The sequence below is a fragment of the Indicator indicator genome, chromosome 10 (genome assembly GCF_027791375.1).
Source record: "Indicator indicator isolate 239-I01 chromosome 10, UM_Iind_1.1, whole genome shotgun sequence".
Taxonomy (NCBI): Eukaryota; Metazoa; Chordata; class Aves; order Piciformes; family Indicatoridae; genus Indicator; species Indicator indicator.
The window spans coordinates 17,438,928-17,455,162 of NC_072019.1; the positions used below are offsets into that span (position 1 = coordinate 17,438,928).

The window sequence follows — 16,235 nt, forward strand, 5'->3', positions numbered from 1 at the left end:
GTTCTGCTAATTCTGACCTTTGCATATCTCTGAAGACAAGATGCTCCTTCTGGTTCTAGAAGATCTGCTAGGGACTAAATGACACTAGAACACACAGCCGTCATCTCTTGGAAGAAAATTTTCTGACTCTGCCCATTGCCTGTTTTTTGGAGAGCGTTCTCCACTTGGAAATGCATTTGGAGGTTGAAGAAAAGAATTGTTGTATGCTTGCAATGGAAGATTCAGAAAGGTTCCCATCTGATAGCATCACCAGCACTACTCCCTAAATACTGCTGAACTGCCATCAGCTTGCATGAGGAGTTTTACCCTTTCCCTGGGGATCAGTTTGGCACTGGCTGCTCCTTTCCTTGTTCCTTGCAACACTTTTTTTTCAGTTGTTTTGTGCATATGGCATAACTGTTCCTTTTCTCCCCCCCTTCCCTTTTTTTTTTTTTAGATGAAACTCTGTGTTTAAAGGATAAAAAGGTACAAGTTGTCATTTAGCAGAGAGAAAGGGAGCTTTGTGGATATTTATAACACGCCTAATGGCATCTCAGAGCCCTGAGGAAAAACAATCCTGTCTCAAATCATCTCCAATCCTGAGCTGTGTCAGATGTGGCAGGCAGGCAGCAATGCTCTTCTGGGTTCAGCAGGGGAGGATGTACCAAGAAAGGGATTTTTTTTTCCAAGCTGTTACTTAACTGGTATTAGCATGTGAAGGCACAGAAGGCGTGACCTTTAATCCTATGTGTAGACTAACTGATCTGCTTGCTTGAATGCCTCATTGTCATGTTGCAGAACAGAAAGGATTGCATCAGACCAGAGAAAGAAATCTTCTGTCACCAGAACTTGCATAGTGAGGTGTGTGACTGCATGAGCCCATCCCACACATGACATCTGCAAACTTGGACCACTCAGATGCACCTCCCTGATCTTGCCTCCAGCTCCTGTCCAAAACTGCATCCATCAATGGGTTTCCCTCCAAAGCACAAGCCTTCCTACATGAGCTGATAAATAGTATAGAACCTTAGAGTGGCCTTCCAGAACCTGAAGGGGACCTACAGGAAGCTGGGGAGGGACTTTTTACAAGGGCTTGTTGTGATGAGGGGGAATGGATTGAAGCTTAAGGAGGGCAGATTTAGACTGGAGATTAGGAAGAAATTCTTTTACAGTGAGGGTGGGGAGGCACTGGAACAGGTTGTCCAGGGAGGTTGTGGATGTTTCCTCCCTGGAGGTATTCAAGACCAGGTTGGATGAGGAGGCCTTGAGCACCCTGGTCCTAGTGGAAGTTGTCCCTGCCTGTGGTGGTGAGGTTGGAACTAGATGATCTTTTAAGGTCCCTTCCAACGCAAACCATTCTGTGAATCATTGAATTGTGTCAGTTGGAAAAGACCTCTAAGATTATTGAGTTCAACTGTAAACCTAACACCACTGTGGCCATTAAACCATGTCCTGTGTCTCCCAAAGTGCAAAAAAAGTACCACTGAAGTGAGAAAGGGCAGCCCTGACTTTTTGTCTTTCCAAAAAAAGTGTAAATGGTCCTAGTTACATGTGGACTTCTGGCCAGTCACTTCCATAGCAATTCAAGCAGTGGTGTTAAATGAGTTTTATGAGGCATTAGTGGAAAAGGTTGGTGGGGTTTATTACACTCATGTGAAAAGTTGGAGCCAAGAATGTAAAATGAAAACTGAAGATGAAGAGCACCAGAAAGCAGAACAGGGTTTGTGAAGCGACCGAGTGTATACGTGATACCGTGTAAAGTCCCAAAGAGTCTTCAGGCTAAACTGGTAACGTACCTCAGAGTAAGTTTTGAAGTTACAGCTGTTGGGAGAGGCTCTGCAGAGGTCAGCCACGCAGGAGGGCTGGCTGAGAAATCATCTGAATAGGTGGGACAAAGGCTCAAAAGCTACGCTGCAGGTTTTGTTGCAGCGAGTGTTCTTTTATTCAGTGTCCACCTAGCTTGGGAGGTGGACTTGCAGCATCTGCCTCAGGGAGAGGGCTGAAGCTGTGAGATCTGATACATCAGAAAACCATCTTACAATTGCTCTTCTTTGTGAGGAGAGCACTTGGTCAGGCTGCAAGGGTGGCAGGGCTGTGTCCTGACACGTGTTCCGAAGGATACCAATGCAGACATGAAATATTAACACTGTGGTGTTCTCTAGTGGTGATTGGCAGCTCCAGACACAGAGATGGCATGTTACTCTGCCAACAGCCTGGGGAAAGCTGTTCTGACATAGCCAACCCACTTGGCAGCAGAGCCGTGGCTGGCCCGCAGCGCCTGATGACTCAGTTAAGTCCTGGAGTTGTTATTGCCGTGGAAGAAGTTGTTCTGTTCTTTAATTCCTTTGTGCAGCCCATGGATCAGTTGGATATGGGCCAAGGCCTGTTGTTAGTAGAAATTATCCTGCGGAAATCTTTTGGGGCTGGGCGAGTCGTGACTGTAGATTCTGTGCTGGAGCTAATGGTCCAGAAGGGTTTTCTTTTGCCATGAGAAAGTCTGCCAGCAGTTCACAATGTAGTTTGCTTGGTTATGGCTCAGCTTAGCAGCTGGAGGAACTCTCTGTCTCTGCTAGCCCACCCACATGAGCAGGACACTCACACCTCCATCCTTTTTTGCCCTTGGTGATTTATCATGTGTTTTCCTAACCCAGAGCCCTGATCTTCACATTTTTGCTGCACACTCACGCTAGAAGCCCATGGCTTCATCCTTCTCACTCATCTTCTGTCTGTCAGCCTGTTGCTCATAGGTTTGTTTTGCTTAGGTGTGGGTAGGGTTCCTGTGCTGCTATTTGGGAAACCAAGGTCTAAGCACAAGCAACAGTGGGTTCATTTTGCATCAGGGTAGGTTTTTGGTTGGACACCATGATAAATGATGCAGCCCTGAGCAGCCTGATCTAGTTGGAGATGTCCCTGCTCACTGCAGGGGGCTTGGACAAGGTGGCCTGTGAGAGTCCCTTCCAACTTGATGCAATGTGTGAATCTGTAAATAAATGCAAGTTGAAGTTGTGCCCAAAATCTGCCTGGAGGGTTAACATCTTTAGGATGGACAAACACATAACTTGTGAGAGATTGTTGTGCTCCGGAAGCTTGCATGGATGCGCTTTTTGCTTCTCGGGGTGTTGTGGTTTCCCCTAGTTGTGCTTTTGTCTAAGCAGACTTTGGGGCAAGTTGGAGACACTCACTGTTACTTGTCACTACTGGAAGACAAGCTTTGTTAGGAGCGGTAGAGTGTGGAGCCAGATTCTGAATCTCAGTTTCTTCCCTGTATTATCTCACCTGGAATCAAGGGAGCAGAAGTGCATTTCAGGGTAATTAGAGCAGCCATTCAGTCCTTTTTTTTTTTTTTTTTTTTTTTTTTTTTCCCTTGCTTAAGGGTATCAGATTTTCTGTTTCCAGCGCTCTTCTGGTCACAAAAATCCTCATGCAACAGGATGTTGAACCAGGTGTTGAAAGCCATCTTTCAAATTAATTCTCCATCTTTACAAATTGACACTTTCAATGTGGAGGCGAGGTTGTTGCTAACTGCAGGAAAAGTGCATGAAGATGTTGCAGTGTTTTGAGCCATTAAGTGGGATTTGATGTACCCAGGGGTCTGCAAGAGGTGAGGTCAGTTGGAGGGGTTCGTTAGTCGGTGTTGAATGCTCGTGCTTGGGTTTGTGCTGGGAATGTGCTGGGTGTTTGAGGATTCGCTGGCCTCTAGTGGTGAAGCTGGGTTGGAGCACCAGGAAGCAACTGCTTAGCTCTGTGCAAGCACTGGGTTAGCATGTGGGCTAAAAGGAAGCTAGTGTTACAAACCACTTTGGGTTTGAACGCTGTTTTTGCCTAATAGGCTGCCAAAACAGTTGAAGGAAGTCCTGGGCTCCTGTGCAGCAAGTCCCTTGGTGTTTGCAGAGTCTGTTTTAGAGCCATTAGCGGTAGTCCTAGGACTTCAGGAATCTATGGCTTATACATAGAGAATGGCTGATTTTTAGATCATAGAATCATAGACTGGTTTGGGATGGAAGGGTCTTAAAGGCCATGTAGTCCAACCCTCCTGCAGTCATCAGGGACATCTGCAACTAGAGCAGGTTGCTCAGAGTCCCATCCAGCCTGGCCTTGAACCACCTCCAGGGATGGGCCATCTACCACTTCTCTGGGCAATCTGTGTCAGTGTCTCACCACCTTCACAGTGAAGAACTTGTTCATAATAGCTAGTTTTAATCTACCCTCTTTCAGCTTAAAACCATTACCCTCATCCTCTCACTGTACTCCCTGATAAAGAGCCCTTCTCCATCTTCCTTAGAGGCCTCTGGAAAGTCAGAATAAGATCTCCGTGGAGCCTTCTGTTCTCCAGGCTGAACGACCCCAACTCTAATCCTGTCTTCATAAGGAATGTGTTTCAGTCCCTTTATCATCTTCATGGCCTTCCTCTGGACCTGTCAAGCAGGTTCATAAATGCTGCTGGTGAGATGTTGATTCCCTGTGATCAATGCAAGTAAAATTGTATAAAACTAGAGTGCAAGATAAAAATTAAAATTAACGTTACAAGGCAATGAGAACTTAATCTCAACACTTTAGAAAGAGATGACTTGAAACTGTTTTCTGAATCTGTACAAATGGTGCTACCCACGTCTCTGTTGCTTACATCTTTTTTCCCTGTTGTTCATATAGCATTTCTGTCTCCTGTAAAGAGATGTTTATGAGCTGACTGCACACTTGAATTTTTTGGATGGCCTTCTCCACACCTGGTCTTCCCCATAGCACTGATAAACATGCCTTACTGCTCCATAGCTTTCTCTGCCTTTGGGCTTGGCTTCATGGCAGTGAAATCTGTCCATGGCACTTGCTCATGTGCTTTCCTTTCCCAGCCCTGGGGAAAATGTGTTGGTGAGAGGCACGATGTGATATGTAGCTCAAGATGGGGAGAATTAAGGGAAATTGATTTTAAAATAAATTTTAAAAGATCTGTACTGTGAGCCAGACTTGTTGATTTTTATTTTGGTTTGGTTTTGTTGGTGGTGTTTATTATTTGAATTGATGTGACTACAGCAGCTGCAGCTAAATGCAAGTGCTGGAAAACTCCTACCTGTCAACAATTTAATCAAGTAGTTTCCCTGCCAGAAGATGCTAGTAAGCCCTTCTTAATTCAATACCCATCCCTTTGAATTTTTCCATCCCTTCCTCAAGCCTTTTTCTTCCCTTCTTTCTTCTTTGGTCTCACAGTTTTGTACTAGGAGATGTCAGGTTATGGTTGGACTCAGTGATCTTAAGGTCTTCCAGCCAGGCAGTTCTATGATTCCAAGCCTGCCTTCCTTGATCCCCATCTTCTTCCCTGTGTCTCTCTATCCTTAGTCTCAAATAATCGACTTTATTAAAACTCAGGGTATATTCATGTCCCTATACCTTTTAACCTCTGTTTTGAGAAGCGAGTAGAGGGAGGATGAAGTTTTCTTGATCTCCAGGTCTTGTCTTTCAATTATATTTCAGTCTTGGACAAAGGCATTTGTAGTCATCTCAGGTATTGCCATTTTTGTAAGTCATGCTGTAGATAAACAAGTATTCACAGTGTACCTTGTATAGTGTTCCACATGGGCACCTCCCAGGGTTAGCATTTTGTCTCTTAATAAGCTGCAACAGACATTGCTAATACAAATTTCAGGTTCGGTTCATATCTGCTTGCAGAACAGCAGCAGCAAAGAAGGTGGTCACTGACACGTGCTAATGGTTTGGGCCTTGTGGTTCTCTGTTCACAGATGTGAAAGGACCACCTACACACAGGCTGTCCTGCGGCCAGTCCCCCTACACCGACACCACAACATGGGAGAGGAAGTACTGCATCCTGACAGACAGCCAGCTGGTGCTGCTCAACAAGGAGAAAGAGGTGAGAGAAGCTCACGTTGGTCACTCAGGATTTGCCTTTTTGCCTGTAGTGGTAAAAGAAGGCAGCAGCATCTTTTCATCTCTCCTTTGTTTTGTTCACAAGTTCAGTGAAACGTGTGGAAGAGGGGAGCTAGACTGGATGGCATGGGGCACATGGTTATAATTCAGCTGGCCCAGATCCTGTTTGCATGGAAGAAGTGGTAGCAAACTGTGTGCATCCAAAACTTCCTTCTGGAGTTTTATGGCTTGTGTTTAACTCTGCCACTACATCTACCTATATTATTACTGCTCTTAGTGGCAGTTAAAGCCACCACAGCAATGTAAACCTTCCTCCTCATGTCAGTGCAGACATAAAAGTAGGGAAAGTGCAGTAAAAGTAGGGAAAAAGGAGCTGGTGGTGTTTCTGTGTCAGTGCTGGGCAGAGGAGGTGTGTGCAACCTCCATGCTGTGCAGTCATCCTTGCTGCAGGCACAAGGGAAATGGTTTGAGACAGAGGTTTGCCACCTCTCTTGATAAATGCAGAAGAAAGATTGTGTGTCCTTCAGCATGGATACTGAGCTGCTACAACCATCTTTGCTTTAATTCTGAAATGACTCTGTGTGTTTATAGATAGCATGTAGTGCTTGGTACTGTGCCTTGCCATGCATGAAGGTAATGTCAATATAGTTACAGAACAGGTGTGGTTTAGCTGACTGAAACACTGAACAAACAAATGCTGGTAATTCCCTTCTCCTAGATTATGTCATGATATGTTTTGTCTTGAGATACTTTGTCTCCAGACTGTCACCAATCCATGAGCTTTGGAATCATTTGATAATGCTCCTGGGTTGGTTTGTTTGTTTACTTATTCTGCTGTAGATTTACCCTGTTTGAAAATAATTATTTCAGGAGGAATCCTAAAACAAGAATGTTTTCAAGCTTCTGAAATGGATTTTGTTACATCTAAATGCCCACGAATTTGAGTCTAATAGCATGGCTTCCTACATTTGGAGAGGATCTGACTCGTTTGTTTTCTTAATTCTTGTGAAGCTTCTGTGCACAAGCTGAGAGAATCGTAGAGAAGGAGACCTCTTTCTGGTGTAGCACTGAATATTACTCATCTTCAGCTGTGAACAGGTTTATTTACAAAAGCTGAAACATTTCCTCACATAGGGGGAGAGTAGGAGGAAATGATTTAGAGGAGGACGTGAGTTATTAGAAGGGAACAACATCAATGCCAGTGTGTAGGAGGGGTGATCAAACACAGGGAAAATGGAAGGCCCATAGCATGATGTTTGTTTACTATGTAATTCTTTGTCTAGTCTGGCAGGACTGTCACCTAAAGAACTAAAGAACATCCTGAAGAAACTTAAGGGCATGTGAGAAGAACTCTTAAAACTTGACTTTACCAGCACAGCTGGGCTAGAAGGGTGCATCTCATTAAAGAAATGTAGTTGCAAACACTATCTCATATTGCAAATAATTATCTGGAGGTGGTAAACATGCAGTTATGAGTTCTTAATTTCTCCTGCCACATTCAGTTAAAAGCATTTTGCTGGGAGTAAGATGAGTCTTTTGCCTAGATCCTGAGGAGTAAATACAGGAAGTCTGATATATCACTGGTGTATGAAGTCATTATATACTATAAATCTGCTCTTGTTTTCTTTCAGAAGCTGGAAAAATTCCGTATCAGTCTGTACAGGGCCTGGGTTTGAAATACAGCAGTTACCCCCAAAAAAATGTGGGGTTAACTTTGAGGCATGCTCTCCAAGGAGCCTGTCTGCACTATCACAGTGAGGAGCAAGTTGTTTTGGGAAGTACTGCATGCAGATGTACCAAGCAGACATGCCTTTGGTGCAGGTGTGACTCCACATGCTGAGAATGTCATTTGCTTCAGAAACAAGTAGCTGCAGTCAGATTTGCCATTCTGATTTTTAAGTAATTTGAGACTACTGTAAGTGAAAGGAAAAAGGGAACTCCTCACAGAGACATCAGTACTCTGTAGGATAATAAAAGGTTGTTTTAGTCTCTCTTTGGAGTCTGTACATAGGGCAGTGTACAAATTATTCCTTACAGAAACACAAAACATAGAGTGCTAATTAAGAGGGACATGGAGCTAATACTCTGGATTTGCACCTTCTTCCAAGTTTTCTTAGAAGTATCCCTTGTAGCTTTCATGAGAAAGAGAAGAGGAGGCAACTCAGGTGAATTGTACTTGGCAAGTCATTCTGAGTTGAAGGAGGCTCTGTGTAATGTGATCTAGAAAGAACAGTGAACAAAGGCCTGCGGCAACATTGGGGAGACGTGCTTGGGAAAAGAGTAATGATTGAAAAGTATGTAGGAGGGGAATCAAAAAAAGCCCTTGGGTGGGACCACAGGTACAGTGAGCTTAAAAGCAAAAGACCAGGTGAATGAGGAAGAGAGAGGTTACTGGAGAAAATTTGAGATTATGTTGAGAGTAAAATTATTGGAAAGGTGATGTTGGAGGAGTTTTATTAACCTGAAACAAGGTGAGGATGGAGCTGAAAATGGAGAGATTCCTGCTCTGAATGTGGAAATTGCTGATAGAGTGGATAGGTAAGAATTTCTTCAGGCTGCTGAAGAGGATCTTGTGAGGGACAATGTGAGGGACAGAATGATACCCATCAGGAGGGGGGTGGGGAAAGAAGGAAGAGATGTTAACAGCAGAGTGTCCTTGCAGCCAAAAGCACTTGCATCATCACAAGGCTGCTGTCTATTGAAAACGAAGTCTGAAGCATCTCATTTTACTCTCCATACGTCTACTTCATAGAAAAAAAAAAAAACAAACAAGAAGCTTAGTTCGTGTGAAATTGAAAGGGAGCAGAAATGGTTGATGTTTGTTATAGTTTGTAAAATCATTAGGCAAGTATGTGTGTCAAAGCCAAAAAGTAGGAAAACACATGTAGAATGCAAACAGGCAAATTAGAGATGTCTTCATTGGTTTAGGCACATTTCTAGTTAGTGCTGTTAAAATACAGCCCTTTGAATTTCACAGATTCTTAAGACTGAGGGAACAATACAGAAATTAACAGTGGTAAGAAAACTCCTGTCTTATAACATCTCACCAGTATGGATTTATGGTCAAAGCATCTTGGATAGAGTATGTGCAAGAGAGATTTTGTGCTGTGTAGACAACCAGAGTAGGTTGGAAAGCAGGGAAATGTCAAGGTACAACTTGATCCCAAAATATCTTTAATTACTTAGACAAAAATAGTTTGACAGTATCACCTTCTGCAGTGTAGAAAAGTATTAATTACTTGACACCTTGTCAACTTTATCAAATGAAAATAGGTAAGAATGAAGATTGTTAATGAAGGGAAGAGCCTGGAAAAAGTAAGCAGAAAGAAAATTAATCCCTGTAGGGACTTGAGAGACAACTTGGCAAATAAGGAGTCATGAGTGACAGGAGATGAGCAATTACTACAGCATGTCTAGGTGTGGTAATACCTAGCAGCATCTTCCAAGACTGGGAGAACAGGTCTAGATTGATTCGCTTACAAATCAGTATTTTTTTCTATGAGGAAGATGGCTTCCCACTGCCAGGAAAGTGTAGATATTGTCATCATTGGTGAAACCTGTTCCATAGGGCAAGAGCTGAGAGGGCACAATAAAGTACCTGCAAAATCAGTGCCATTTAAACAGGGAAAGGGAATGAGTTAGTGATTATAAAGAGTGTTTTCAGATAGATATTCCATTGCACAGCACTTCTGTGAAGGATGTGACACAAATGGCTGCATCTGGGTTTGGGCTGCTTTTTAGTCTTTGTAACTTGGCTGCTGTCCTGCAGAATCTTTTCATTTTGTGTTCAGTTGGAAATTAAGACGAGCAACACTTTTCACTCTGTTAGACTCTTCCTTCTTCCTCCCTGCACCCAAAACTTCATCTTTTTTCTTGGATTTAAAGGTGGTTTTAATCAAGGGTGAAGGAGAGTAAAGACCTGCATTCACTGTGACAAGATTTACTCTTTATAGGTGGTGGTGACAGGCCAGCAGCAGGACATCTCTGATGTATTTTCCTGCTCTTCCATCTCCTCTGACTGACAGCAGTAGAGGAGCAACAGCAGTGATCCCAAGGGAAAATAGCAAAAGCAAACACTGCTGTGTGGGGCCCCAGGGGAGGTTCTTCAGAAATGCCATTCTCAAAAGACATGTCACATTGGTATCTTACAGCAAATATGTTTTACCTGTAAATAGGAATTTCTCAAAGCTAAGCCCACTTGTAAGAAAAGATTTGCTTCAATTCCCAAAGGAATTTAATTATTTATTTTCCCTAAACCCAAAGAAATGCTTGTTGTCAACATTTTAAAAGTGATTTTCTATGTTGGAATTTTAGCCAGATGACAACTTTCTGGAAGAAGCTAAAAATGGAAATGAATCATTTAACTTGCTTTGTTGATGTGAGTCCAAACTTCCAGACTATTAGTTCAGAAGAGAGTATAAGTTCTCAAGTTTTGTTCTGGAATCAATCTTTCCAGTCTTGAAAAATCTCTCTGCAATGAAGAATTTATTTTTCTTTTTTTTTCTAAGAGCCTAGCTCAGTTTTCCTTTTAGAGGCATCGATGTTTCTAAAGCTTTTACTCTTCTTTCTTCTGAAATCTATTCATCAGACAACCAGAAATCCCAGTTTAGAGGGGTTTACACTTAAAAAACAAAAACCATGGTCAGTGATGCTGTTTAAGGGTTTAGTCTTGAGCCCTGAACCCTTCCTCATTAAATTCTGAAATTTGCCAGCAAAATGTGTTCTATGATCAAAATTTTCAGGATTGCCAAAATTACCAGCGTTGGGACTGTGCACGTACCTTCATGTCCCAGAGTTATTCTGTGCAGAGTCCAGCCTTCAACCATCATCTTCAGCGCTCAGGGTCAGACAGTTCCCAGGTAGATGAGATCTCAGCAGGGCAAAAAACAGGATGGCAAAGCTGGATGGAAAAAAAAAAAAAAGGGGGGGGGAGGGGAGTGTGAAAGCCTAAATTGCCATTAGAGTCCTGACTCTGCAAGACATCGTTCTCTTCAATCCTTTACTGAACTGCTAGCTGCAATGGCAGGGGCTGGAGGAGGGTCAGGAAGATTGCAGATGTTTGGCTAGACGTTTAAATGAGATTTTTGTTGAGCACTTGCTTGTGTTTCAGTGCCACCAAACATGTGAATCTGTTTGCCCTACCACAGAGCAGTTTACATACCTATTGAAATACATGTCCAGCCCCAAGAGATGCAGAGCTGACCCCCAAGCTCATTTTGCACATTCACATAAGGCTGTATTTTTATGAGCAGGCAAATCTTACACTAAGCAATAAATATTTGTCCTGCAGTGTTGGAGTTCTTCTTTGGTCAATATAGACTGAGGCTGCAGTTTTGGAGGGGTGTAACTTAAAATAACAGCAAGGCTAAGTCAGACTTAAGGAGGGAGCTTTGTTACCTACCCTACTTTAATCTAGTCCATGAAACTGTGTTTGTATATCCTCTGGTATAGAGAAGCTATGTGGCATTAAAATGTTCCTTATACATTTTATAGAATTATTGAGTGAAATAATTCAGATTTTTCTCAAATCCCACTTTAAATACACTGAAAAAGGCAGGGTTTTAGCTGGTGTGGGCTGTAGTGCACTAGATGAACATAACTACACCAATGAAGATTTTGTTAGTGTGCAACCTAACCATGTTTTCCTAGCCTAGGCAAATCTTAAGTACAAAAGGCTAAGTGACCCAGAATTAGGACCTGAGCTCTCAGACAATCTTCCTGTTAATGGCTCAGTTCGTCTTTGAAGATAATTCCTATCTCTGGCATGCAGGAGTAGATTTGGGGTTGACACTGACTCCAGTGTGCTGCAGCCTGTTTGCTTTTCCCAAGGACACAAAGGACAGTGTGGTCTCAATCACCATTCTCCTCCTCACCCTCTGCAGCAAGTCACAGCATCTGTAGCAGACCCACTTGGGTCTCCTCACTATTCCTGTATACACTGTTACCAGGGTAGTGGTAGTGCTACTTTTCCTGTCAGTGGATTAAAGGAATGTTTCTGCACATCATCCCATGTCCAAGAGCATGCAAAAAGATACCGAAGCTTTATACTTGAAAAAGAAGTGTCTATATTAGTTTTCCAGTTAAAAAATTGGACAGTGTAGAAATCTACCCTGGAGGAAGTGTGTTGGTATAGAGCTACCAGGTACGTGTTGGTGCATCAAGTTCAGTGACAAAGGAGAATCACAGAGTGGTAGCTCCATGCTTTTAAGGTGTGCTGAAGGAAGGTGTGTGGTATGATTGGTGGGGAAGAGCTGTTTTGGAAATACAGCTTGCAGCATACCACCAAAAACTGCTCTGAAGACAATCAGAAGAGGTGGTGGAGCAGACGTGTTTAGAAGGGAGTAAGAGCCAATGGAGTCTCCAGATGAAAACTGAAAATCTAATATGTGAACTTGGGTGAATGAACATAGTATAAACTACCAAAATTAAGTCTCTGTGTAATTTTCTAGTGTGCTCTAACACAGAGATGGTTTGGCAAAGGAGCTGCTGTAAAACTCTACCAAAGAAAGTAGCAGTAACAGAATCATGGAAGGGACATCTGAAGATCATTGAGTCCAACCCCTTGCTAAAGCAGGAGCACCTAGGGCAGGTCACACAGAAATGCTTCCAGATGGGTCTTGAAAGATGCCAGAGAAGGAGACTCCACAATCTCTGAGCAGCCTGTTCAGTGTTGCATCACCCTCACCATAAAGAAGTGTCTCCTCCTGTTAAGGTGGAACTTCCTGTACTCCAGTTTGTATCCATCGCACCTTGTCCTATCGCAGGACACCGCTGGAAAGAGACCGACCCCTTCTTCTTGACACCACCCTTCAGACATTTATAAACATGAAGAAGGTCTGCTCTCAGTCTTCTCTTTCCCAGGCTAAACAGCCCCAGATCTCTCAGCCTTTCCTCATAGGAGATGTTCCAGTCCATCATCCTCACGGCCTTTCTTGGACACTCTCCAGTATATCCCTGTCCCTCTTGAACTGCAACAGGGAGCCCAGAACTGGACACCATACTCCATGTGTGGTCTCACCAGTGCAGAGTAGAGGTGGAGAAGAACCTCCCTTGACCTGCTGGCCACACTCTTCTTAATGCACCCCAGGAGACCATTGGCCTTCTTGGCCACAAAGGCACATTGCTGTTCCATGGATAATAATAACCAGCAACCACTGGGGATTTGGGAAACTTGTTTTGAAAAACGAGCACTGCTTGAAGGAGACAGAGAGACCAGCATAGGAACAAATAGCATTAAAAAATGACCTTAAGAGAATGCTAAGTACTTAAAAGTCAGGAAATGCCAGCACTGGTTTGTGAGAGCCATTGTAGCACAGCCTGTTTCCAAAATAGCACAGTATCTGGTACATCTTCTACAACCTTCAGTAGGAATGAATAATATCTTGTTGTTTGCTATTAATACTTGATTTTCAGAGATGATTAAAGATCTGAAGGGATAAGCAGCACCAGGAAGTATGACAGGGGTTTCTATTCCTTAAGCTACAATCTGTCTCTTTCCTGGCTGTGTGAGAACAAATTGCCATGCTGCGTGTCTCACAGTTGTGCTGCTGAAGCCAACATCGTCATCACAAGTGTGCTGAGATGTTTGGGGCACTGAGGGATTGTGCCCAGCCCCAGCCCCTGGATGCTGCATCTTTACCTCATCTCCAGAGCTTCTTCCAGCTGGTGAATACAAGGGCTTACAGGTCTCAGATATGGTAACAGATACCAGACCAACAGCTTTAGGAATAAACAATTTATCTCTAAATAGCAAGTCTGCAGGAACAAATGGAGATCAGGAGTACCATTATCCAGATGGTTACAACAAGAAATGCAGTAGCTCAGGAGCCCAGTTATCCAGGTGGCTGCAGCAAGAAATGCAGTAATTCAACAGCCCAATTACCCAGTAACCCAGTAGTGATCTAAATTTAATGTCTAAGCATGCACAGCTCTGGACTCCTCTGCCAGTTCTTTGGGGTACAAAAATATTGTATAATACAGTACTGGCCCCAGGTGACCTCCTCTCCCCCTGCTTTATAGTTGGCCAGTCTCCAGGAAACAGTGGTTACCATGGGCCATGAGCCAGGTCTTCATCTTGGTGGCCAGTTGTGTTGATCACCTCAAAGAACCTTTGTTGCCTTTTACCTCTTGAACCTCTTCAGAGAACAGTGTGTGTGCTCTTCAGAGGGACAGTGAAGGATGTTTTCTTCCTGTTGGAAAAAATGTTTTCCCTTTGGATGTTTGAAACAAACTGAAGACAAATGGCAGGACATCCCAGCTGATGGCTGGGACAAGCAGGTAGCTGTCTGAAATTTTTGTCTCTCTGCCCTTCTTAGATGCAGAGTGGTGGATGCTTGAATTAGCAACCCAGGCTGATCATGTAAACAAAATCAGGATGCACAGAGGTGTCCATATAAATTCATAAAGCTGTTGGGTTCTCTTCCCTGTCCTCCGTACCCCTTTATATTTTTTTGGGATAGGACTAGGAGTACACCAGGCTCATTTATTATTCTTACACAGACATGCTGTTGGACCAAGGGACTGTATGGATTAGACTCTTTTAGAACTCTTGGCTGTTGTCTGAATGCCCTGCCAGCTATTGTGACAGGTATCATTTCCCACTCTTTTGCCAGCATAAGCACCTCTCTATCAAAATGTGATCGCACAGGCAGCTTTTTAAAGGCAAAGTCAGGGAAGAAGCAAACCCTGAGGGGTCAAGTTCTGCTAAACTTTTCAAGAAAAACAAGGTATTATACATTCAATACTGTGAAAAGAGAATCATCATGCAGAATTGTATTACTATGAAACAGTGAGGACCTCAAGTTTTTCTTAAAGCCTTCAGAGGTCCTACTTTTAGGATGAGAAGTTCTCCCCTTTGTCCATGTGCCCAGTACAACCAGCAGAATATGCATTTTCCTCTGACATGCTGTTGCTGATCGCTGCAAAAATGCTTTTGTAATCTTAAGGGTTCTTATGTAGCTGCCTGACCAGCAACCTCTGCCTGACTTTCCCAGCATGAAAGTGGGCAAGTCTGGGTGACAATGGGTTTGGCACTGGAGAACCAATTTCAGAAAGCAGGACTGCCTTGTTAGTCAGATGGGTCAGAGATGGTGTGACTGATACCTCTGGATGAGTAGAAAATGAAGTTCTTATCCAAATTACTTATTAATAATGTGGGCCTGTGGCAGGTAACAGCTGTTGGCATCCTTTTCATACAGGTGTTTATGGATGTGGTCCAGGATCTTCCAGCAGATGCCCTCAAGGGGAGATGCCTACGCCGGACAGTGAGTGTCCCCTCCGAGGGCCAGTTCCCCGAATACCCACCAGAGGGGGCCACCAAACTGGGTAAGTGGGGAACGGGGCTGTGACACATTGATTTTTAATTCCTACCTTAATAGAGGGCACAGCTTCCTCGGCAGCAGCCCTGCAAAAGAGCCTGTGGAGATGGCAGCATCAGAGCTATGTGCTGCTGGTGCTGGAGGTCATGCAACTGTGATGTTGTTTGTAAATGTCTCCAGCAAAACAGCTTCCAGGATTTATCCAAATATGAGTGAGGTTATCAGGAAGCACCAGAGAAACTGGGCTGTTGCTGTGCATGGGAAGGTTTGTAGCTGCAAGATCACTAGGGAGCTCTGGAATTTACAGCAGAGAGTGCTTCAGCAGGTTGATGGGAATGCAGCTTTTGCAGATAGCTGTCAGTGATTCCTGCTGATTTTTAGAACTGTTCAGGTGGTTCTGTTTTACCTCCCTTTGAGTCTCTGGAATTTGCTGTGCTTCATGTTTTCACAGCAAGTACTGGATAACAGGTTTTTCTGTAGCTTACCTCATGCCTGTTCAGGGTGCAGTTCCTGAAAAAAACAACCAGCTGAGTGCTGCTGTTGGCTATAATTACACATGTTGAAATCCAGGGAATGCAAAAGAAAGGGCAGATATTAAAATTACCATAACAGTTAAAAGCTCTGTTGCAGTAGTTTCCCAAGTCCAGATTTGGCCCAGTTCCTCCTCTTTATTCCACCCCACTTGTGGTTGCATAAAGAACATCATTCCAGAAGAAAGGAAGAGTGATGGGAGGCAGCAACCACACACAAGTGAACTCTCCTTTTTGTTCTCAACCTGTGCAAGAAGCTTTCCTTGGCATAGGCAGATAGAATATAGGAACGATTCTTCCTTAGTTCAGCTGTAAAAATACCAATCCTGGGAAAGACTGAGCTGTGAGGGGAAATAAGTAAACATGCATCTGTAAGCAGGAAAGCAGTCTTGATATGGCTGTTGTCAAAGGTGAAGAGCAGGTGAGGTATTTTTCATTTCACAGGCTCAGCTGTTTTTTATGCTGAAGAGTTTTATCCTGTGAGTATATTGCTCCCAAGTAATTAATTCCCACTCTTCTGCATAGTTAATTA

The 16,235-nt window shown here is 43.4% G+C and overlaps 1 protein-coding gene across 1 annotated transcript in view; it reads left to right on the forward strand.

The window, feature by feature from the left end:
- The window catches only part of RASAL2 (RAS protein activator like 2), a 158,491-nt gene that overhangs the window by 46,032 nt on the left and 96,224 nt on the right, over positions 1-16,235 (forward strand). Inside the window, exons 2-3 of the mRNA XM_054384631.1 lie at positions 5,712-5,839; positions 15,054-15,180. Coding sequence (XP_054240606.1) covers positions 15,060-15,180 — 121 coding nt within the window. The 5' untranslated portion in view covers positions 5,712-5,839; positions 15,054-15,059. The remainder of the gene's footprint in view (positions 1-5,711; positions 5,840-15,053; positions 15,181-16,235) is intronic.